Source organism: Echinops telfairi, unplaced genomic scaffold, assembly GCF_000313985.2.
Source record: "Echinops telfairi isolate 266 unplaced genomic scaffold, ASM31398v2 ScPeMD7_7469;HRSCAF=8507_0, whole genome shotgun sequence".
Taxonomy (NCBI): Eukaryota; Metazoa; Chordata; class Mammalia; order Afrosoricida; family Tenrecidae; genus Echinops; species Echinops telfairi.
In genome coordinates, this window is record NW_022111372.1 from 57,583,259 (window position 1) to 57,608,609 (window position 25,351).

Below are 25,351 nucleotides of genomic sequence, written 5' to 3' on the forward strand. Positions count from 1 at the left end.
TACCTTAATACTAAACCTATACATATAGGCACATAGATCTATTTCCCCATCCTCATAAATATATTTGCATATGTACATGTCTTTATCTAGACCTCTATAAATGACCTTTGCCTCCCAGGTCTTTCCTCTATTTCCCTTGACTTTCTTCCTGTCTCACTATCATGCTCAGTCCCCACCTCCCTCGTCTCTTATAGATCCTTACAATAAGATGTCGGACTTTCTAGTTGCACCTAACGTTTTCTCTTATCAAAGCTTTGCTGTTCTTTTGTTCTTTTTCTGGGAGATTTCCTTAATTTTGCCTTCTAAATATTCACTGAATATTTGGGCTACTGCCCTTTTAATGTGTAACATTCTCTAATGTTTCTTTTTAAAACAATCTTCTCCAATTTCAGGGATGCAATGCTTTTTTTTTTTTTTTTAATCTTCCTGGGTCTATTAATGAAGCCTTTTCTTAAACCAATCTTTTTTGAGGTAATTATAGTTTCAAAAGCAATTGCAAAAAACACATTATGACCCCATCTGCCTTTTATCCAGTTTTCCCTCAATGGTAAATTCTTGCAAACCAAAAGCACAGCATCATAACAGGAAACCAATGATACAGTCCCCTGATCTTTAGAGCGTTTCAACTTTTACATGTAATCATTGTGTAGCTATACATGTCCATATGTACTCAGTTCTGCGCAATTGTATAGCATGTATGCATCTGTGTATTCACTACTATAGTCAGGAAAAAGAATAAGTCCCTTTTCAATGTTTCCTTTAGTCATTGATCTCAATATCAGCAAAGTATTCATGAAATTTCTTCTGCTCTATCTCTGGTATCCTTAACTATGAAGCCTATTTAATTTTCTATGGAAAAAAACCCTTGGTACTGGGAAACAAGAGGGAAGGGAAAAGAAAAGTGGGGTAGATGTGAGGTTAAGCAGTCACTTCACTGCACAGGTGGCAAAAAAAAATCTTGGTAGATTTATTTAGCATATACTTTTTTTCAACCCGTCAGCACCATTCCTGACCCCTGCACCCTGTACTATGATTTCTCTGGTGTATATGGAGGCCAATCAATTTTTTTCTCTTGGTACCCCTCTCCATAAAGAAGTAAGTTACAACATTGCTCTGCTAAGTCAGTTACTCCAATTGATTTCCTTTCAACCTTAAAAAGCATGTTGAGGGAGCTGCAGAAAAGTGGGTGGAGATGACGTACAGTGTACGACATGAGAAAATAATAATAATTTATAAATTAACAAGGGTTCTTGAGGGAGCGGGAAAATGGGCTGATATCAAGGGCTCAAGTAGAGAGAAAATATTTTGGAAATGATGATGGAAACATATATACAAATGTGATTGATACAACTGATGTATGGATTGTTATAAGAGCTGTAAGAGCAACCAATAAAATGATCTAATGTAAAAAATAAAATAAAATACAGTCGGGGGAAAAAAATAGAAGCATGTTGAACTCTCTTCCCTATGACTGTGTTAGTTCTCACTCTCGTGTAGCTGAGATTCAAAATCGAACACTTAATTTTACTTCCCAAACCTGCTTTTCCCCTAGCTCTAGAGTTCAGTCTTGATATTTTCTTACAAATTCAAAGTATGAAAGTTGTTACAATACAATAATAGAGGAAATATTTTTAAGGGGTTTTAAAAGAGGCTATCAGCAATTACTTGGGGATATAAATCCTTCTTTTTGCTGAATGTGTAGCAAGAAAGGAGATAATCATGCAGAGGGGGACTATTTTGTTTAATTCTGTGACTTCTATGTTGACTATCCTTCAAAATAAATTTGTGCCTTACTTGTTCTCCAGGTTGTTGGAATCTGCACTGTACAAAGATCATCAGCAGATTCATCTGCTGAACTGCCAATGAAATCAAAGTTAAGGCAGTTGAGAACCAGTTTTAAGACCTGCATTACTAGATTTTGTTGATTCTGATCCTGTAAATCTAAAGGTTTGGCCAACACCTGAAAAAAGAGAAAAAATAAAGTTTGAAGTCAAGTAAAACTATAAAATCATGCTAAATTTTTCCTTCACTTATTCAGCCTGTTTATCTATCCAAGTGTCTATTCATAGATCTTCATGGTTATAGGTTTGTATATACACCAGCATTTGCCTTTGTTGCCTTTAACTCTAACAAACCTTTCAAGGTTATGCATGTTTCCCAGATAACATTTATTTATGTGTATATACCCTTTGCTGCCCATATACCCATGAATGTAGTGGAGCACACTGGGACAGTGATGAAAAAGCCTTAGACATAACCAAACACTTTGGAGGAACAAATCACGGGGCCTAGGGGATCAGGATCCTCGTCTCAGAGCCACTGCGCCTACTGGCATAAGATAGTCCACCAAGACAATGTTTTACACCCCAATTTGGTGAGTGGTGATGGGGGTCTTAAAAGGTCATCAGCAGTCATCTAAGGAGCAACTATTGGTCTTTCCCTGTCCAGATGAAATTAAGAGTGATAAAAATCAAAAGACAAATGGAAACTATGAGTCCAACAGCCTAACAGATTTTTTCAAACTTCAGTGTCCACAACCCTCAGATGAAAAGAACTAGATGGTGCCCAGCTATTACAACTGCTCTGAAATGGATATTAGAAGAGAATGAATTGAGGAAGAAAAATTGGAACTGAGCTAAAAATCATACAAGAGACCAAAAGTACCGGTCTGACGGAGACTGGTGGCACTCTGGGCTATGTCCTTACCCCTCAGTCTAAAACTGAACTCACCCCTGCAACAGAACAATCAGCGATTTAAGATCAAAGGCACAGCATTTACCCAAGGAGGATCAAAGCATTATGAAACAGGAAACACAGACAGAAAGTGAGAAAACTGACGAGGGGAATGCATAGGATGAGTTGAATCAGAATGTATATGAATCGTTGAATGTAAAATTATGCTTTGTTCTATAAACACAATAGTCAATGTCTTTAACTTCCATGACTTAAACCTTCAGTGCCACGTAAAATAAACAAAAAAATATTTAACAAGTTATATAGTATATATTAGGAAAAATTGGTAGAACTACTGTCCAAACATTTCTACAGCGGATCACTTTATATATTTGTGAAATGATAATAAGAGCTTTTGTCGATCACCTTTAGAACAAATATTTTACAGAGCAAAATAGTTTAACCACAAGGTATTCGTTTGCTCAAAAATTGTTAAGAACAAGCTGAAATCACAATCTCCTTCAAGAGAAGTAAGAAAGATCCATATTCAGTTAAGGGAAGTTGTTGGAGATGTTTGAAGGTGGGAATACACAAAGCTGCTGGAGAGCTATGCTGACACTTACAAATGTCCATCTCGATAGAGAGATGCATTTGTGGGAAAACAATATACAGCTTGAAGTTCCTCAACAGGAATAACAATGAAATAAGCCTGCCCATGAGTTTTTAACTCTTGAATTGGTTGATGGGTACAATGTTTTCACTATATTATTCCATCAAATTTCTATCTGTTACATTTTCCATAATAATTGTTCTTAGAAGATAATCTAAAATGTCATTGCCACCAAGTGAATTCTGACCCATAACAACCCTAGAAGACAGAGTAGAACTGTCCCATACAGCTTCCAAGGCTGAAATCTTTCCAGAAGCCAACTGTTACATCATCCTCCTGCACAGAATTTGGTGGATTTGAACTGGCAATCTTTTGATTAGCAGATGAGCACTTAGCCACTGTGTGACCAGGGATCTTTAAGATACAAGGTCTTTAGATCTGATTTACTGTGGCAGTTATCATGTACTATAAGCACAATTGAAAAAAGTGGATAAAAATATTTTCAAATTATTTTTTAGTATACCTTAACTGTGTTTCAGAAACTGTGTTCTACTCTAAACTTTCCCTTCCCTCGCTGCCAATTCACAGTAATCATGAATACACTAAAGGTTTTCAAAAGTTCATTAGAAAATAATTAGAAAGTTTATTAGAACAGATAAGTTTATCTTAGTTTGTTATTTAAACTTTTGTGATGGTGTCCTTTTAATTAAGAACCCAGTAACCTCAATTTACTGGAACATACTTTAGGAAATAATGCACTGGGCCATTAAGCTGGAGCACTATGATGACGTCTCCTTATTACCGTATATACTCGAGTATAAGCCAACGTGAACATCAGCCAAGGCATCTAATTTTACCACCAAAACTGCATTAAAAAAGTGCTGGAAAACTCAGCTTATACACAAGTATATACAGTATACAAGAGGATAAAATGTAACTAGGCATTATGCTATCCATAATGTTCAAAGGGGAACTAACTTATCAATGAGAAAATGTGTCCACAGATAGTATTGAAGTCAACTATCTTGGCTCAACTATGAATAAAGCTTGAGAGTTAATAAATTAAGAAAACTTACTAGCATCACTGTTCATCTATACTCCAGGAAAATATGAGCAGAGCAGTAAAAAAATTAAGAATCAAAAAATCATCATCGTGAATGAGGGTGGCGCGTGATGGAGACTCAATGCCCATCTGTAGACAACTGGACATACCTTGCAGAGGAGTAGTGGGGAGGAGATGAGTCGCTTAGGGTTCAGTATAGCAATAATGAAACACACTACCTCCCTCTAGTTCTTAAACGCTTCCTCCCCCCAACTACCATGACCCCAATTCTACCTTGCAAACTTGGTTAGACCAGAGGATGCACAGCGGTACAGATGGGAACTGGAAATGTGGGGAATCTAGGACAGATGAACCCCTCAGGACCAGAGGTGACAGTGGCAATACCGGGAGGGAAGGGGGGGTAGAAAGGGGGAATTGATCACAGGGAGCTACATATACTCTCCTCTCTGGGGGATGGGCAACAGAAGGGTGGGTGAAGGGAGACGCCAGGAAGTGTCAGATAAGATATAATAATAATTTATAAATTATTAAGGGTTCATGATGGAGGAGGGAGGGGGGAGGGGGGAAAAGGAAAATGAGCTAATTCCAGGAACCCAAGAGGAAAGTGAATTTTGAGAATGATGAAGGCAACAAATGTATAAGTGTGCTTTACACAATTGATGTATGTATTGTGATGAACTGTATGAGCCCCAATAAAATGATTTTTTTTTAAAAAGAAGATATCTTCCAAGTGTACATATATATAAAAAAAAGAAGAATCAACTATTTTCTGCAAAATAAGGAATCTACAGAAGGAAGACAGTGAAAATACTGCCTAAGGACAAATTATAAAATTCCCTTTGGACTTGATCATATCCCAAATATGCAATTTCTTCTAGGCCAAGACTGTCCAGAGGAATACTTCAAATGGCAGAATAAAAAAGAAATCTATTTAAAATTCGTTTGAAACTCTTATTTTTCTCCATGATAGCGCATATTACGCAACTCACCTCTTTCAGAAGAGAGCATGCTAGCACAAGAATGTCTTTGAGAGAAGAGTCACGAAATGAGGTAGCTATTTTCCTGTGTTTTGCTGAAGATCTACAATAATCAACCTAAAAAGACCAAGATGAATTATTTTAACAATAACTAACCAAAAAGCAAAGCAGAAATGTAGTAAATTAAAAGTGGAGATAGTAATTAAAGAGCAAGACATAGATAGCGTTAATAGAACTTTTGAAATTTTACCAAGAAAGTGAGTTACTCCAGGATACTCAAAGACGTAATAGCAGAATCAGAGTTAACATTCAAGTTTCTTAATTGTTAAAATTCAATTCTCTTTCTACAAATCATACTGATGCAAAATTAAGAATCAGAGTAGGATCAAATCTTTGCAGGCAGTATAAACATATGAACTACCAATTCTTTACCCGTGTGCTTTATTTCATATTGGACAAATAGCAAATTCTTTGATCCCTAAATGATACATGTAGAACGAAGAACATCCAAAATAATCTTTGAAACTTTCTGTGGATCTGTCAGCAAAGTGAATTATACCCTCTCCTCACTTATTGACAGGGTTGGGTTCCAAAGACTAGATTGTTATGTGGAAATCAGGGTAACATAAAAATGAAGGAAGACAACACCAGATCACAAAATGGGAAATCACTGCGTTATCATACAACTACCAGATAATGCAACTGCCAAATCAGAGACAAGCAAGGCCCAGGAAAGTCGACACACAACCTTGGGCATCACAGCTACCCCCTCAGCCAATGTACGTCGTTACAGTGCATAATAGTTGTATGACAGACTTTTTATAATGCAAAATGTCAGCTAACAACTCATCAAGAAAGGAGTTGCTACGTGTAGTTACAGAAAAAATTTCTATATGAAAATGTCATCTGTGTCTATATCATATATGCTATGTATTCTTATATCCGTGGTATGCTGAAAACAAACTAAAATAGAACTTATAAATAATTAGAAACAATTTATTATATAAATACTAGTGTACTCATCTTGATATTTTTAGAACATAATGAGAAATAGTTCTTAGGAATAGACTCACTAGGACAGTTAGCTCTTCAGCCGCTAACTGAAAATATAGTATGCTCGACACTGTACATGACAGTTTGTCAACAGGAAACCAGCAAACAAAGCAGTAGTCTGTGTTCAATTATTATTATTATTATTAACAACAGAGTTTATAGTTGCTAACGCATTACTATTTATCGTCTTTGTTATCTGGGAGAAGAAAATAAACCATTTCCCTTGCTAACAATTATAGATTTAAAGAAAGCAGAGAGCGCAAAATTGATTATCTGACACTGTCTAAGCTCCAAAATATAATTTAACTATCTAGATGCCAGGTTTAGTTATAACAGAAGTTCATAGTTATTATTCAACATAGCTATTACTGAAAATGTATCCAATATGTAAGATGGAAAGTAGAGTTTTCTGGTTGTCATTTTCTTAAGTCAAACTTCAAAGTTTGTCTCTAAAAATTATGGTGTCAATATATGAAAAAAAAATTAAAGCCTCAATGTAAATTAATAGTATGTGGCATTGTAAATCATCAAGTGTTTTTCACTTATTACTTCTTTATCTTCAAAGGTAATCCATAGTCTCCTTTTACAGATGAGAAATGCGTTTACAGATCAATCATTATCAGCATGTCCTTACCAAAGAGAGAGGACACTGGTACATGGAGTAGGCCCTGTGTGAGCGACTAGCTACCTAATCTTAAAAAGACCCGGTAAGCAGTATCACTCTCACTTAACAGACCAACACATGTACAAGATGGTTTCAAAATGTGCACTGGGCAAGTGGACTGTTTGAAGTCCTCTTCTAAATTTAAAAAAGTTATAACATTTGTAAAAAATTAGTTAGCAACAGAGCTAAAATACAAACCCATGTCTGATTCTAGAGTTAGCGTCAAGACCTACAAGCTTCTGTTACTAATGTGACTCATTACACACAAACACATACACACACAAACACACACACACACACACACAGGGGATACCCCGCCTCAAAATTATTATTTTTCAAAACTATGTATTTCAATTTTTTTGGTACAAAACAACGTTATAACCTTCGAAGTACTCTCCATTACACTTAATACATTTGTCAAATCTGCGATTCCATTCTTGGAAACATTTTTCAAATTCACCCGTTTGGATAGCTGACAGCAACCCCCTCGTTTTTCGTTTTTTCTTCACCTCTTCTCCATTGTCAAACTGCTGTCTTTTCATGACACTCGGCATTCATGGAAACAAAAAGAAGTTGCACAGAACGAGGTCAGGTGAGTAAGGTGCGTGGGGGAAGAGAGGTATGCTGTTTTTTGCCAAAAAACTGGCGCGCACTAATGGCTGCATAAGTGCACTGTCTTGCTTTGTTGCACACTGTTACACAATCTTTTCAGAACCTCTAAATAGAAAGCTTGATTAACATTCTGATCTGGTGGTATGCACTATGAGTAGACATTTTCGTCTGTTTGGGAAGTTGACTGATGTCAAGAACAAGGTTTGTCATCAATAAACACGTCACCTTGTATGAAATGCGAAAACTACTCATACACTTCAGTTTTTCCCAAAGTGCTAGCCTTGTAAGCTGTGTTCAACATCCCAACAGTTTCTACAGCCTCCCTCCCCCAGCACAAAGCAAAATTTCATGGCCACTCACTATTCTCTTAAATTGGTCATGACAAAAAACGAGGTTTGAGTGAAACTGCCTTTATGAAAAAAACTCAGTGACCAGAGAGAACCTCCCCAGGCAACGCCACTGGGTGCACAAACTAACTCAGGGCCACTTGCTCGGTGCTCATCTAGCAGGAAAAATGAGTACTCCAAAAGCTCTGCTCTGTCAGCACAATTCCAGTATTTTGGGGTACCGCCTAGTATATATATTGTAAGGAAGAGGGTTGCATGTCCATAACTCTATACCACAGACATAAGATCTCTTATTTTTTAATGATTATATCTTAAGTATATATCAGAAAAAAATGAATCTGCCTTTTAAAAGCACAAAATGATTTAAATAATTCTCTTTAACTCTTAGGCAAGCCCAATTTACATCTTTGTTTAAAGGGTACATCCTACTACTAATATTACATGTATTTATCTGACTCATGAGAGAAATATAATACTGAATTTTCCCCATATAATGTCGATAGAGAAGAATTAATGCCTCCGAATTATGATGCCAGTGAAGAATGTTATACTCTATATTGACATAAGAACAAACAAATCTGTCTTGGGTATAGCCAGAATGCTAAGCAAGGATGGTGACACTACTTCAACTCACATACTTCAGACCTGTTATCAGGTGGGACCAGTCCCTGGCGAAAGACATCATTCTTGGTAGACAGAGGCTTAATGAAAAGAGGAAGACTCTCAGTAAGATGGACTGACAGTGGCTGCACACACAGCAATGACTGTGAAAATGGCAGTGTTTAATTCTGTGATCTCCAGGATCACTATAAATTGGAACCCACTTATTGTCTAACAACAACACAGTGATAATGTAGATACACTACTGCCTGGTTCAGAAGTACTTAATAAATGCTAGTTTAAATTATAAATGATCTACAATTAGGCTAAGTAAAATGTGGAGCAATTATACTATTATATCATTATACTGTTTTAAGTTTTATGAAGTTAAATTTTCACAATAAAATTACTGTAAGATACATTTAAAAATTACAACTACAGCTCTTCAGATATCTTTAAATACTAGAAATATTAGAATAAATATTATAATATCTCTAGAGACGCTATTTTTTTCACCAAGGTTTAAGTTAAACTCCAGCCCTCAGAACTTTTTTAAGGTAGCTGGCCAAACACAAGGATCCGGTGACACGATGGGCTACGTGGTGGGCTACTAGCCACAGGTTAGGATTCAGAGCAGCAGCCCTCGAGAGAAAGATGAGGCTCTCTGTTCCCATAAGGACGTACAGTCTCAGAAACCATAAGGGGCAGTTCTAATTTGTCCTGTAGGGGCACTATGAGTTGGAATTCAGTCAACAGCAGTAAGGTTAGTAATTATGAGAAAAACCTGGAAGCACCTTGCTGTTCCGGGAAGAAAGTATTCAAACAGTGGTGAGGAGATGTCAAATGTATGCAAAAGCCAGCCTGAAAGGGCAACTGGTAAAATTGGTGGAAATTGGGAGTATTGGTATAAATATTATCAAAAACAAATCATAATCTATTAAATAAATAAAAATAGCAAACAGCAATCCATATTGGTATAAGGAATTAATCAGAGGTGTGATGAGTGGAGCTCAAGTAGAAAGCTTGGGTGAGCTCAAGTAGAAAGAAAATGTTTTGAAAATGTTGATGGCAACATATGTACAAGTGTGCTCAATACAACTGATGTATGGATTGTTTTAAGAGCTGTCAGAGCCCCCCAATAAAATGGTTTTTTTCTTAAAAAAAAAGCAAAAGAGATAAAATAAAGCACTGAATTGGGTAAGCCTGCTGCATGAGACCCCTTTAAAGTGTTGAAAAACAAAGAGGTTATTTTGAGGAGTAAGGTAGGCCTGACCAAAGCTGTAGTATTTTCAATGGCTCCATATGCATGTGAAAGTTAGGCACTTAAGAAGAATCGAAGCATTTGAATCATGGTGTAGGTGAAGAATATTGGAAGTACCACCAACTGCCAAAAGAACAAACAGATCTGTCTTGGGAGAAGTCCGGGTGCTCCAGAGGAGACTGTGTCTCGTGTACTTTGGACCTGTTGTCAGTAGAGACCATTCCCTGGCAAAGGACATCATGCTTGGTCAAGTAGAAGGGCAACAAAAAAAGAAGGCACTCAACAAGAAGCACTGGCACAGTGGCTGCAACAATGGACTCCAGTATCAGAAAAAGTGTGGGGATGGCGCAGGGATCAGGCAACGTTTTACTCTGTTGTACATTAGGGTCGCTGAGAGTCATACTTGATTCAATGGCACCTAATTACAGTGTGTTAGTGTTCATTTCTTGATTATTTACAGTATGCAGATGGCACAACCTTGCTTGCTAAAAATTCTGTTTATGTCCATAAACAATAAAAGTGCTGCAGATATTGAGTTTGGGATTATAAATAATTTTTAGCATGCACACAAATACAGAATCCGAGAGTGATAAAGATTGACTATATATACAATTGTGTGTGCATGCATGAATCAATGAATCTATACAAATACACAACACACTCCCCCAACATGCCATTTTGAATGACAACAATTTTTAAATTTAAATACTACCTTCCCCCACTTTTAATAAAATTATTCCACCAGGAACTAACTCCTGCTTTTGTTTCTCTTTACAACAAAATTAAGTGCAAAAGTGCACAGGAGCAGGTGATGATGTGCTCAGCTGCTGAGCTACTGAAAGCACTGCTGGGGGGAGGTGCAGCTTCTAAGAACTCTCCTTATACAGGGAGAGGCAAAGCCATCAGCGAATAGCAAATTCCCCAGAGGTCTGTTCTTTGATGTGTCCTGCCTAGTCCCCACTGTTGAAAAACAATTCACTCAACTTCTTGTCTTTATTTGTCCATGACTAAAGGTTTGTTTCTCTCCTGCATATATATCTATGTGAAGATAAAAGGAAAATTTTCCAACTGTCCATGGAGCAAGGGCCATGTCTAATTCCTTGTTCTTTGTAGTACTTTATTCTAGTGGTGATACTTTAAATGACAATGAAAGTATTCTAATACTTAATTACCCCACCAATAAAAGCAACCAAAAAAATATCTATTCGGTTTTATGCCACATAAAGGATGTACATTTTTGCCACCAAACCCAGCATATACACAGCTGCACTAACACAAACTTTATTTTCCATTAGATGAAAATGCTTACCAGGTTCATTTCCTGTGTCAGCTCTGAGAGAATCATTACTCCTATTATACAGTGTTCCACAGTGCCCTTTAGAGAAAATAACCAAGTTTAGCAAAAGTAGACCCATATGATAGAGGTATAAACCAGGCAATATTTACAAATAATTATGTAGTTAAGCACCACACTTAATTAAAAATATATCTATTGAAATGCATGGAAAATGAATATGAATTCTACACATTAAAAGAATGCCAAGCTCATATTTTGAAGAATAAATTTTCGTAGAGTTGAGTTGGAAAAGGTCTGCCTACCTTAGAAAGGCAAGATACGCTACAAAAGGCATAGAATTGGACTTAAAAATCCAAGAGTTGGCTTTAATGTTTTTTATAAGATCATGCATAAGAACGAAAAAATTGTTTAGTTCTACAAGACAACTGACATAGTTGTATTAACAATAATGAATAGCTTAGTAATTAATTTAAATCTTTGGATTTAATATCAAATAATATTTTTAAAACATTATTTCATAACGCAAGTGCATGTATTTACTAAGAACTTTAAATATGAGAATCTAAGGTACCCACTCTACTAAGTTATCTATAAATAAGGTATATAGTTTCATGGCCTCAACATATGCATCTTTTAGAAGTAATTAGAATAAACAGCTGTAAAAATCCACTAATACAGCCCATGAAATATGGATCTAGGACAATTGAAAGTTGCCAAAAATGAAATAGATCATATAAAATGTGATGTCCTAGGCATTAGTGAGCTAAAATAGATGGCTACTGGTCATTTAGAATGGGGCAATCATTTGATCTATTATGCTGCCAGGAATGCTAAACCAAAGGAGAACGACATCTCATTCATTGTCAAAAAAGAACATTTCAAGATCTACCGTGAAGTGCACTACTGTTTGTTGTGGGGCACATCTATGAAGAAGAGCAGTTAATACAACTACAGTGAACCCTCGTTTATCGCAGTTAATCGGTTCTAGACCCTACCGTAATAAATGAAATTCCGCGAAGTAGGATTCCTTATTTGTAAATCAAATATTTTCATAGTTAGAGCATAGAGGACATGAAAAAACACCCTTTAGTCACCATTACACTCGTATTACCCAATTTATTAAATGAAAAAGGGAAAATACAGTAAAACATTTTGGACGTTACAATTATCATTTATTATTATTATATTATTTATGGCATCAAGCGTGTACAGTATGAGCCAATCAGTGGCAGTAATGACAGAGCATGCACTGTTACGCAAAAACCACGATAGAGTGAAGCCGCGGAAGTCGAAGCGCAAAGTGGCGAGGATTCACTGTATTACTCAAATTTATGCAACCAGCAATATGTCAAAGGTGAATAAATTGGAAGTTTTACTAAGTCCTGCATCCTGAAATTGATCAAATATGCAATCAAGAATCAGTGATAATTACTGCTGCTTGGAATGCCAACATTGGAAACAAAGAAGGATCAGCACTGGCTAAGATCACAAGACAGAATTTTGCAAGGCCAACAACGAATTCATTGCAAATACCCTTTTTCAACAACATAAGTGGCAAATATGCATATGGACTTCACCAGATGAAACCATATGAATCAAAACATACCTCTGCAAAGAAACGCTGAATAACAGTAGTTAGAACAATGTCAAGTGCTGAGGAAGAAAGACTATCAATTGGTTCATATGCAAATGTAGTTGAATATGGAGAAAAAAATTTAAAGGCCTTTAGAGTCAAAGTCTGGCCTTGAACATCCCATCAGAATTTGGAGGCCAACTCATGGTTAGATTTGATGTATTGAACACTAACAACTGAAGACCAGACAAGTTATGGGATGACTGAAAACGAAAGGTCAATGAAAGGCAACAAAGAAATAAAAAGCCGAAAATGGCTATCAGAGGGTACTCTGAAACTTTCTCTAATACACGGAGAAGCTAAAGTGAACAGAAGAAATTAAGAAGTAAAAGAGCTGAAAAGAAGAATTCCAAAGTCAGCTCAGGAAGAAAGGAAAGCATTGTGATGAAATGGGCAAAGATCGAGTGCTAGAACACCAAAAGCGAAAAAGCACTGTTGCCATTTCTGAACTGAAAGAACTGAAGGGGAAAAAAATCAAATCTAAACTTGCAACACTGAAGGATTTTATGGCAAAATTCTGAGCAAGGCACAGGCATGAAGACACAACAGCAGGAATGACAGTGACTGCACTAGTTGGGTTGCAAACCATAGGGCAGCAGTTTGAAGCCAGCAGTTCCTCAGGAGAACAATGAGCAGGTTTACTACTGCTATACACAGTGAAGCCATCTCAGAAACCAACAGTGGCAGTTCCACTCCGTCCTATAGGGTTGCTATTAAGTTGGAATCAACTCACGGCAGTGAGTTTGGTTTTTGAAGGTCACTAAGTACGCCCTGTAAGTCATATGACATTATTAATAGCAAGTCTTTTGAGATGAAGGAAGCACCATGTTGACTTCCATTCTAATACAAGCTCTATAACTCACTGATAATCAGCAATGTTAACAGCACTGCTGTAAAAGAAAGCATTTAAATATGTTTGGAGTATGACAGCAATAAAGCTACAATAACAGAGAAAGGAAGATGCACAAAACTTAGAGCCATTAAGGATTTAACACACCTTAAAATAAATTTTAAGGCAAAAATCCACAGAAGCTGCTAACTCCCAAAGGAGCCATGTGGTGCCATTTTATAGTAGTAAAACATTACAGGCAATTGCCTTTCTCATGACTCAAGGTTAGGTCAAGTCATATACCCAGAAAATAAGTGCCAAATAGTTGGTTATAAAACGACAATAAACCTAGAAGATAAAAACACTTTGTTTCCTTGGGCCTCCCCACACACTAAAGCTAATGGAGAACATTAGAGGTAAATGTTAACTAACAAGAATTATTTCCCTCCATTCAGTGCTCAAACTTGACGGTACTTTAAAAGAGCCCCATAGTCTAAGGTTATCTGTGCTAATGATTCAAAACGAATTACAGAGAATCTTAGTAGATAACATGAGGAGGAATCCTATTGTGCAAGCCAGAATGACATTCACAATTCCAATGTTCATCAGTCTCAGAATACACTATCCCTCTGTTTCCCTGTACACTACTGATCTGATGGCCAAGAAATGTACTTAATTCTGGAAATATTTGATAACCAGGGTTTTAATAGACTGTGTAAATTTTTACAGTAACAGACAGCTTCATCTTACATGCTCAGAGCAATTGGTGGGTTAGAAACCCCAATCTTAAGGTTAGCAGTCCAACACTTCAACAACAGAGCCACCTTGCAATTACGAAGAGTGGTGACAGGGTGGAAAATGGGTATTTAAATATTTGGATCATACTCAACTGGGCTAGTTGCCAAGAAAAAGACTTATGAGAACCAACACCAATACATATTATAACTGGGTGGAATGTAACTGGGATTACTAACATAACTTAAATTAATTCCCTGCACGTTTTTTCCTCCCTTTGTAATGTCCAAATACTGGGATTGTGTAACAAACATACATATTAAAAGTGCATATATTTTTAAATATATGCAGTATAAAATATATAAATATCACAAATGGGAGCACATATACTTTTAAAATTAGAAATCATTGTGATTTACATTCCTCTGATTTGGAAGATTTAGAACTCTCTAGCAACATGATTCTCCTTTGCTGGTAATAAAGGAATAAAAAACATCCTAAGTAATGTGGTACTGAAAGCTACACATCAAACAATTGAACTTTACAAAAATAGCATTCTACACTCAAAATGCAACTAGCAATGTTCCAACAATGTAAAAACAGCTTCTTACCTGTAGAAACTTTTTCACATCAGCAATGATTTCCCTGAAGACAAACTGGTTTTTCTGAGCCTCAAACCACCCCAACTTAGTTATTTTAGCAATGACTTGTACAAGTGCTTGAATAACAAAAGGAGCCAGCTTGGGTTGGGATGCCACATAATTTAGAATGTAGTTTCCTACAAAGAAAATTCTTGTGATCATTTGAACTTTCAGAAACAATGCAAATTATGTTAAAGAAGAAAGAGAAGTTCATACATATCAACTTGTTGATAAAAAGTTAATCTTTTCCTCTCAAGATTTACATAGTCAGTTCTATCATGAGGCTCATTTTCAAAAGGCAAATTTGGTCCATTGCAATTGATGTATTAGGAGGTAATATGAATACAACAAGAATATCACTTTTGTTTATGTGATTTCATGCACACACAAAAAATATGTAATAAGACATCAGCCAGGTCAACTGAGCTAAGCCATGTAATAATACACAAAATGTACACACTGTAACATTTATCAGCTACTTCAGCTTACACCAGTGTATTATAAACCACACTCAGACTCATCTGGTATTATAATTTCTTCCCATTTTAATAATTTTCCTTTCATTACTTCATAATAGCTCACAAACTGCAGCTAACATTCACTTTCACAAATAAATTGGGAGTATTTTCAAGATTAAGTGCCAAATTTCTTAACCATTTAACATATATATAAAACTGTGTTCCCATTTAAATTAGCTACCTGTCTGTTTTTATTGTATCATGGACAAAATTTTTGAATATTGTTTTCTTAACCCCATTTTTCCAACATAAACCTTTTATTTTTGCAGGACATTGTATAAGACTGTTTTAGGAACAAATATGTCATTTTATAGCAAAACTAACTGTCCTATTTAAGTAGTATGCAAATACACAAAGAGTACAATATTATAAATATGGAAATTAAAGAAAGTAAGAATACTTTAGTAAAGTTTGGAATAAAGTTAACAAACCAAAATTATAAGCTATAAGTAGCAAATTCAGCTGTGAGCTTCTAGTGAACTCAGTAATTAAAGTCAGATAACAAATGCATCACAAATTCTAGCTGAAAATAAATATAAAGGACTTTTTGGTATGATGGTGTACTAGGCAGACACACTATACAGATCCTCTACAATAAAGACATAAAAATTAATTGAAACATGTAGGTAAAATAATCCTGGGCCCTAAATTTCAGAGGGAAGTGGACTGAATACCAAGTAGGAGAAGAATCTGAATAAAAGTGGTGAGAGAGGAGACACACAGGTGAATTGTCAGCTGATCTGACACAGTGAGGCCATCCTAAACTCCTGCAGGCAACATTCAATCAAGACAATGGCCTGATAATACATATGTACACTGGTGACTGTTAACAAGAAAGCAACTGTGCCCATTTAGCTGAGACAAACCCATTTGTCCTACCAAAAACCAAACTGATGACACTGGCATCGAATCTATGCCAACGCATAGCAACCCAATACTGCCCTACCTAATGGGTTGGTGGCGGCCACTACACGCTCCTATACCACCTGACCGTCATTAGATTATCTGTGTAATGAGAATGCCAGAACAAGAAGGGACAACAGAAAAGCAACAGAAAAGGTTGTCAAATATTTTTTGGAGGAAACATCCCTAACCTCATGAAACAGAGTAAGGTCTGCATTCTAGCTGAATAAGCTTCAAAAGGACAGACTGCACCGCCCCCCCCCAAAAAAATCACCATGACATATCGTATCAAACTTTCTAAAACTAAAGAATGAAAAAAATCTTGGAAATAACTTGGGAAAATGAAAAGCTGCCCATTAAGGAGAACCAAACAAGACTAAGTTCTGATTTCTCAGGAGAAACCATGCCGGCAAGCAAGCAACAGGATAACAAATGTAAAATTCTGAAATAAAAATACTGTCAACCAAGAATGATATACCACCCAGCAAAACTGTCCCAAAAGTACAACCACGAAATTAGGGCATTTCCATATAAAAAAAGGAATTTTTAAACTCAGACCAACCTTACAAGAAATACTAGGGGAAGCTCTATGCACAGAAAACCTTCAAGAGCAGCAACCCTGAGATTAACATACTTGATAACATCACCTAGAAATCAAGCCAGATACAGAACTGTACAAAGTAAAAAAGAAAAAGAAAACTACAAGAATGAAAACATGGCGCCAAGGATATCAATTTGTAACAAAGACAACTAAAAAGTAAAATAGAATAGTACAGTTACAAAACTTCCAAATGCAGTGGAATTCAAGTAGATTTCAAAGCAGTACAATCTGTTTCAAAACTTGATAAGACAAATTATAACATAACCTCAAAGAAAGTAAGCCTCTCATTAAAAGCAAAAAGAGAAAAATCACAAATACTCAGTAAACACTGAAACAGTAGCAATGCAGAAAATGACAAGAAAATCCACAAACGAAATGAACTCAACTCCAAAAGCTATGTGAAAGAAAGAATAAGGGGCACTAAAATAACCCCCAAAAAGCACTCAGCACAATGATAAAGTTAAATAAAGACAAAACTGCAAAACATGAATGACATTACGCAGAATGGAATTAGTTAATCACTAAAGGGCAAACGTTGTAATATAAAGCCAAAAGGTTCCACACTAATTGAATCATTCTTTGATGGTTACCAGAGATGGGCGTTTCAGGGAGGGGAAGTCACGGCACAAAGAGACTAACGTGATGTTAACTTGAGTGGAGGATGGCAGTACACAATGAGAGGGAGGTCAGCAAAAACTAGAAGACACTGGGAGAAGTGAAAATGTTAAAGACAGGAGAAGTAAACACTGTTATCTATACAACTCTGCAAACAATGAGACACACAGGCTGAACAGCAGTGAGGAGATCGAGTCTACATCCAGAAATATATGTGAGTTTGGCAAGAGCATATTTCTACATGTATCTTTATTATGCTGCAAAAGTATTGATAAATTTGATGAAGTACAAACAGGAAAACATTTGAAAACATCTAAAACATAAGTAAACACTGTGAGAGAATTAGTCCCTGGGCCTGAGGGCTCAGGACCACTGTCTTGGGTGACACTAGGTCAACTGGTTTAACATAATCCATAAAACAATGTTATAGTTCATACTTTGCTGAGTAGAGACTGACGTCTTGAAAGTTCATGAGCAATCACATTTAGATGTAACTATTGGGTGTCTCACTGTCCAGAAGAAAGAAGAGTGATCAGAGACAAGTGGGTATAATTAGTCCAGTGGTGTAACAGACCACACAAACATCGGCCTCCATAAGCCTGAGACCTGAATACCTAGATGGTGCCCACTACCACTATAACTGTTCTGAAAAAGGATCACATTTGAAGGTCCTGGATGGGGGGCTGGTGGTGGTGGGGTGTATGGAACAAAAGTCAAAATTATAAAAAGTGACCAGGATTTAGTTAATGAATAGACTAGTGGAACTCCCAAGACTAAGGTCTTTGGTATCCTTCAGGTCTGGAACTGAACTCACTCCTACTGCTCAATTTTCAGCCAAATAATAGGCAGGTCTATAAAGGGAACAGTAACACTAATGAGACACAAACACCTTAGAATGATCAGCCATTTAGAATCAAAAGGACAGCATTAGCACAAGGACAACATTCAGAAGTATTAGGGCAGAACAGGGATTGGAAATAGGAGACACAGAGAAAGTAGGCTAAAGTGAAGTTACACTGAGAAAACGGCAATGAATGACATGTATCAAAAGTACATGAATTATTGAATGTAAAATTATCTAATCTGTAAAACTTAACCCAAATTACAATAAAGCTTTTAAAAAGAAAGTATACAAAAGAATACAAATTAAAGCGAAAAAGATTAAATTTCTATTTTGACCCTAAATGCTAGCATGTAATTTTGGAAAAGAAGAGAAAGCAAGTAAATACCTCCATATGTAACTAAAATGCTTTTATAGAAAGAATACAAAATTCAAGAACATTTACAAATAGAAACTGTAATTTATACCTAAAGAGCCAGCATATGAATGATTTGGAATAAAAAGAAACTACCACACGATGATCCAGAAAGGATTTATGAGGTAAGAATATGGAGAAACTAAATCTTTATCCACACCTGGTGAAAATTCAAAATGGCACAACCACTATGGAAAACAGTTTGGTAGCTTTTTAAAAAAGGTAAATGGATTTATGATCATAAATGGATTTTATGATCTGACAATTATACTCCGAAGTAATGACCTAAGAGAATTGAAAATATACATCCCCACAAATACTTGTATGTTAATATTCAAGTTAGCATTATTTATAGCTGCCAAAAACCTGGAAACAAATCAAGTGGCCATCAACTCGTGTAAAAATAAACAAAACGTCATATGCAAGTATTTAAATCAGTATTTTCTAAAGTAAGAGGTACCACCTGGGGTGGGGCAGCTGCTGGAGAATCCAGCAGGGCTTCAAAAGCTGAGGCCTATACTTTTATCCTGGATTATGGGCTTTCGTACAAGCATTTTTTTAATTACTAGGGGTACACTGAGTACTCTTTCCCTGAAAAGGAAGTGGTTCAATTTGGGAAGCTATGATCTAACATTATACAGTCTTATTCAACAATAGAAGAAATAGGATATTGGTACATGCTACATGTAAAAACCTCAGAAACATTCTGCTAAGTGAAACGAGCTAAATACTGTATGATTGCATGTATATGAAATATCCCCTAGAGGTTATCTACTGAGACTGAAAGCAGGGTGTTCCTACTGGGAACAGGACTAAACTGTTAATAAGCATGAAGAATCTTTTGGAGTGATGAAATACTGGGTTATGATGATGTTTATACAACAGACAATTTACTAAAGAAATAATTAATTATACATTTTAAAGAAGTGAATTGAAAATTAATGGTATGTAAATTATACCTCAATAAAGCTTTTAGTTTGCAAGGAATGACAGAAGGAGGGGAATGGAGGAAGAAGGACTATTTATTTAGTTATCTACACTTAAGCTTTGAGCATTCTGGTTTATGGAAACCACGTCAGGGCAGAAATAAGGCGGCATGAAGACAGGACCTTCTGGCACAACTCACAGGCTAGACCCAACAGAGATACAAAGCTCCTAGGGAAGGCTGGTCTTTCAGAGACAAGCTCGTCAAAGGACATCAATACTAAGCTGAGAAAACAGTGAGCGACAAGAAGCCACTAAATTATATAAAATAGAACATAGCATGGTTCACACAGGGACTGGCAACAGAATTTAAGCAGGGAAAAAATGAGATATGTAGATTAGGAACATATCATGAAGGTCTAAGGCACTGATTTGAGATAGATTCCATCTTATCGGACATGTAAATTATTCTGTTCACACGAGTTACACGCATCTGTCATAACAAGTATTCTATGCTACTCAGAGAAACAAGAGTGGTAAAATAAAACAAAGAAACTCACAAAAGAAACCCATGCTTTATGTTTGAAGAATGCTGTAGTGTTTGTTACTATAGCACACTGCTTCAGTGTCGTGATCAGAAACCAGACATTTGCATCACAGGCAGAAAGTGGCAAGCAGGCACATTAGTTTAGGGAAACCAGACTGGTTTTCATCACGTTCGTACACAAAAATTATGTTGACTTATCGATAGTAGGTTTTTACTTTCCTCATTTTTCTCTAATTTCCTTTGATGAGTATTACATTTTTATGCTAATTTTTGTCTTGTTCTCCGAGTTCCCAGTTGAAAACACATTTAACAGAAAAGCAAAACAACTCACTGCCACTGAGCTGATTCCAACTCCCAGCAAGCCTACGAGGCAGATTCAAACTGCCTGCGGGTTTCCGAGGCTGGAAATCTGTCGGGGAGCACAAAGCCTCACCTTTCTTGCAGCTTGGGAGTTCCAATGGCTAGCCGTCCCTTATGCCACCAGGGAAACACCTCAATGAGTAACTGTTATTTTAAATACCCATTCAGCATCACTGCTTTATAACTCAGGATAACTTTGGATAAAGTACGGCTTTTTTTAATGTAAATTTCTCTTTTGCTTTTTAAACACACAAGTTAATGCCTGCGTGTATAAATCCTTCTCTACTCAACTACAACTCTTGAGTACTTAGAAAAATATTAATCAAATATATGAAGCAAACAACACACATCATTGTGTAATTTGGCCATTTACAAATTTGTGCTTACTGGTCCATAGTACATTTAAATTTTCCTGATACAGAAATATAAACCATGCTTGAGGCTAGCAAGCAGAAATGAATCAATGATTTAAGCATTTATTTTAATATGAACTGAAACCAAACCCACTGCCACCAAGTCAATTCTGACTCCTAACGACCCAATACAGGGTATCCGGGTCTTTTTAAATCTGAGCAGACAGATTCAGAAAGGCTGGTGGGTTTGAACAGCTGACCTTAAGGTTATCTCAGTAGTATCACCAACTCTTTGACTCTGAGTCAATTCTTAGTCACAGCAACCCTATACAGTAAACACTGTAAAATGCTACTAATTACTTATTATGAAATTAAGGAAAAGCTTTTTTTATTACAGTTCTGTTTAACAAACACCACTGTTCATCACTGCTTATGAAGACTTGAATACTCACCTTAAAAGAAAAGCCAGACTGAAGGAAGTCATATGCCTAATAAAAATTAGCATATTATAAAAGAAACATTATTTATAAAATACAATTTATAAAAACATAATAAATCACTTACTGATATCTATCCTCTGTTCAATAGGTAAAGGATTGGCTCGGCTAACGAGTTTTGAAAGACAAGTGGCTGCAAGGAGCTGGGCGTAAGATGTCTGTAAAGAATAATGCATTTTATTTACTATTATCATGCATGAAATCAAAGTAATCAAAAAGCTATGATAAAACCTTTCCACAAGTAACGAAGGACATTTTTCAGGTTTTCCAAACTGGGTAACTGCAATTGGATAAAATGCATAAATATACACATAGAATATATACAACATACAAGGGGTAGGTACCCCCCCAAAATGGAATCTTTTCCCCCAAAGCTATATTTTTAATTTTTTTTACAAAACAACTTTATCACCTTCAAAGTACTCTCCATTACACTTTATACATTTGTCAAATCTGTGATTTCATGCTTGGAAACATTTTTCACACTCATCTGTTTGGGTGGCTGACAGCACCTCCCTCGTTTTTTTCTTCACCTCTTCTACTTCGACAAATCGTTACTCCTTCATATCCCTCTTCATTCACACAAGTCACACAAAGCAAGGTCAGATGAGTTAGGTGCATGGGCAAGAGAGGCATGCTGTTTTTTGCCAAAAACTGGCAACTGAAATGGCCGCGTGAGCAGGTGCATTGTCATGGTGGCAAAACCAGTCCCGTCTGCCACAAATTAGGCCTTTTTTGTCAAACACTGTTACGCAATCTTTACAGAACCTCTAAAAAGAAAGCTTAACAGGCTGACCTGGTGGAATGAACTCCAAATATACTATGCCCCTCACATTAAAAAAAAAACCAAATGAGCATCATCTTGATCTTCATTTCCACTTGACAAGCTTTTTTCGGGTGAGGTGACGATGGTATCTTCCACTGGTTTGATTGATGTTTGCATCCAGAGTAATAAAAATAGCATCTTCTCTTCACCAGGAATGGCCTTTGAGTGGTTTCGGAGCTGTTCTTCCAAAGCATGGCATGTTTCCGCTCAACCTTCTTTTTCCTGGTCACTCAGAAACTGAGGCACAAATTTCTCAGCGACACTTCTCATTCCCAAATCTTCCCTTAAAATTTGCTGAACCAAGCTCGAGGTAGTCCAGATAACATCCCCATCTCTTCAGTGGTCCATCAAGTGCACAAATTTTGTTGACATTTTCGTCCGTTCGGGAAGCTGACTGACATCCAGAACAAGGTTTGTCATCAATCAACATTTCACATTTTTTGAAACAAGAAAACCACTCCGACACTTGAGTTTTTCCCATAGCGCTGTCCTTGTAAGGTGTGTTCAACATCACAACAGTTTCTGCGGCATTTTTCCCAAGCAGGAAACAAAATTTCACAGCCGCACACTGTTCTCTTAAATTGATCATCATAAAAAAACGAGGCTTGAATTAACAAAACAAAATAACTCTGAGCAAAACTGATTTTACAAAAAAAAAAATTCAATGAGACCACAGAGAACCTTCCCAGGCTACGCCACTAGGCTGCACTAACTCAGAGCGGGTTGCTCAGTGCTTGCCTGGAGGAGAGGGCAGGCGGGGCGGGGGCAGGTGCAGTGGCGTACTATGAAAGCTCCTCCCAGCAGAGCTTTTCCCCACTTTTTGGGGGGCTACTCCCTGGTAATAATCCCTCAAAGGATCAATCAGTAGGTGAGGGAGGCACAGGTTAACATCTTCAAATAACAGTATACAGTTGGAGAAATAAAGAAATACACCAAGTTCCAATAAAATACTCTTCGCCATGATCTACATGATCCAGACCTGGTTCCTCTTCAACTTCGGCCAGTTGCTCTCCTCACGAGGGTCGCTCCCTGACAGCCTCTGTCAGGTGCTCTCCACTCTTTCCTCCTGCTCTGACCATGTTCTCTCTGGGCAGCAACTAGCTTCCTGTTGCAGTTGCTCTCGAGTGCTGTAAGTTTACTCCAACTCTTGGCTACCCTACAGGACAGAGTGGAGCTGCCCCTGTATTGTGCAGGCTGGAATCTTCAAAGCAGCAGATCACTACATCTTTGCTCCCATTAAGTGGCTGGAGGGTTTGAACCACTTTTGCTTAAGCAACTTACCACATAACCACTGTACTACCACAGATCCGTAATTGTCTTACTAGTAACTTAATACTTGAAATCTCCAAATACACGCTCGTTCTTCAAAATTCTGTTCAGCTATGTACTCTTCCCCCAGAAGTTTCTTGTAACAAACAAAACCGACTGCCAATGAGTTGATTCTGGCAACCCACATAGGACTTCCAAGCTAAGTCTTTATAGGAGCCTCTCTCTTTCTCCTGTGGAGCAGCTGGTGGGTTTGAACCTTTAGGTTGACCTTTAGGTAACAGCTCAGTGCCGAACCCACAGCACAACCAAGGCTCCTCTTGAAAGGCAGTCCCCCTCTTTTTCCTTTCCTCTAGATAAAAGCGACTACAGCCCATAGCCAAATGCAATCCATTGCTTGTTTTTGTACAGTCCACGAGCGAAGAAATGCATTCATAATTTAAGTAGCTGACAAAAAATTAATAGTTTTTAATGTATAAAAATAGTATTACGCAAATTCAAATTTCGGTGTCTAAGTTTTATTAGAACACAGTCATACTTATTCAATGATGTATTATCTTCAGCTTCTTTTGTGCTTTGGAGGCAGAGCTAAACAGTGGAGTCAGAGCCTCGGGGGTGGGGGGTGGCTCTCCTATAGCTGCTTAGCACACTAGACATCACTGCAGTGATTTAGTTTTATTTCCTCTGTACCTATAAATTGTTATCAGTACCCATCTTTCATATCTAGAGGATATAAGGACTTCAAATGTCTAACTTTTAAGTCCTTAAGTTCAGTATTAATTGAATTACATGACAGAGCACTGTACTTTTTTATGCAATGGCTCTATTTGTCTTAAAAGAATGTAAAACAAGTTGACAGTATCAGACTAAGCACTTAGAACATTCTCAACTCACCGGAAAGCAGTTGTTAGAAAAGTTAGAACATTTAAAACAAAATACCTCATCACCAGATAATTTCCACACAAAAAAATGTGAAAGTAAAGCTACAACTACATTAAGTTTCAAAGTGGAAATTAACAAGATTTTCTTTGTTCATCAATGATGAGTTAATTAGATCACTATCATTGTAACAGAACAGAGAAATTAGGTAGGGGGAGAAAGGAGATTAACAGTCTAACAATGAAAACAAAAGCTTGAAGAGTTGAGGGTAGGAGAACACCCTTCAAAGTGCACTTAAATACAATGTAAATTCTCTGGGGAGGTTCTGTTTCTGCTTCTTGATGAGAGGACATGTAACTAATACTGTCACTGAGGCATCTGTTGTGTTGTTAGATGCCATCCAATCAGTTTCAACTCATACTGACTACATCTAACAAGGAGCCCTGGTGTACACAGGCTATGCTTCGAGCCTTAAGTTCGGCAGTCTGAACCCACCAACCATCGTGTAGGAAACGATCAGGCTTTCTACTATCGGAGAGTTGCAGTCTTAGAGACCCCCAGGGAGTTCCATTGTGTCCCACGGTTTTGAGTCAGAATCAACTCTGTAGAAGTACAACCTCACAACAGTTGCTATGTTTGAGAACCTATAGTTGCTGCCACTCTGTATATGCACTGGTTTTTTTTTCTTTAAAATCATTTTATTAGGGGCTCATACAACTCTTACCACAATCCATCCAACCATCCATTGTGTCAAGTACATTTGTTGCCATCATCATTCTCAAAACATTTGCTTTCTACTTGAGCCCTTGGT

At 37.0% G+C, this 25,351-nt stretch overlaps 1 protein-coding gene across 1 annotated transcript in view; it reads right to left on the bottom strand.

The window, feature by feature from the left end:
• The window catches only part of RANBP17 (RAN binding protein 17), a 403,303-nt gene that overhangs the window by 371,417 nt on the left and 6,535 nt on the right, over positions 1 to 25,351 (bottom strand). Inside the window, exons 2-6 of the mRNA XM_004697128.2 lie at positions 21,637 to 21,727; positions 14,966 to 15,132; positions 11,170 to 11,235; positions 5,336 to 5,440; positions 1,795 to 1,960 (exon numbers count right to left, since the gene is read on the bottom strand). Of these exons, the coding sequence (XP_004697185.2) occupies positions 1,795 to 1,960; positions 5,336 to 5,440; positions 11,170 to 11,235; positions 14,966 to 15,132; positions 21,637 to 21,727 (595 nt within the window). The remainder of the gene's footprint in view (positions 1 to 1,794; positions 1,961 to 5,335; positions 5,441 to 11,169; positions 11,236 to 14,965; positions 15,133 to 21,636; positions 21,728 to 25,351) is intronic.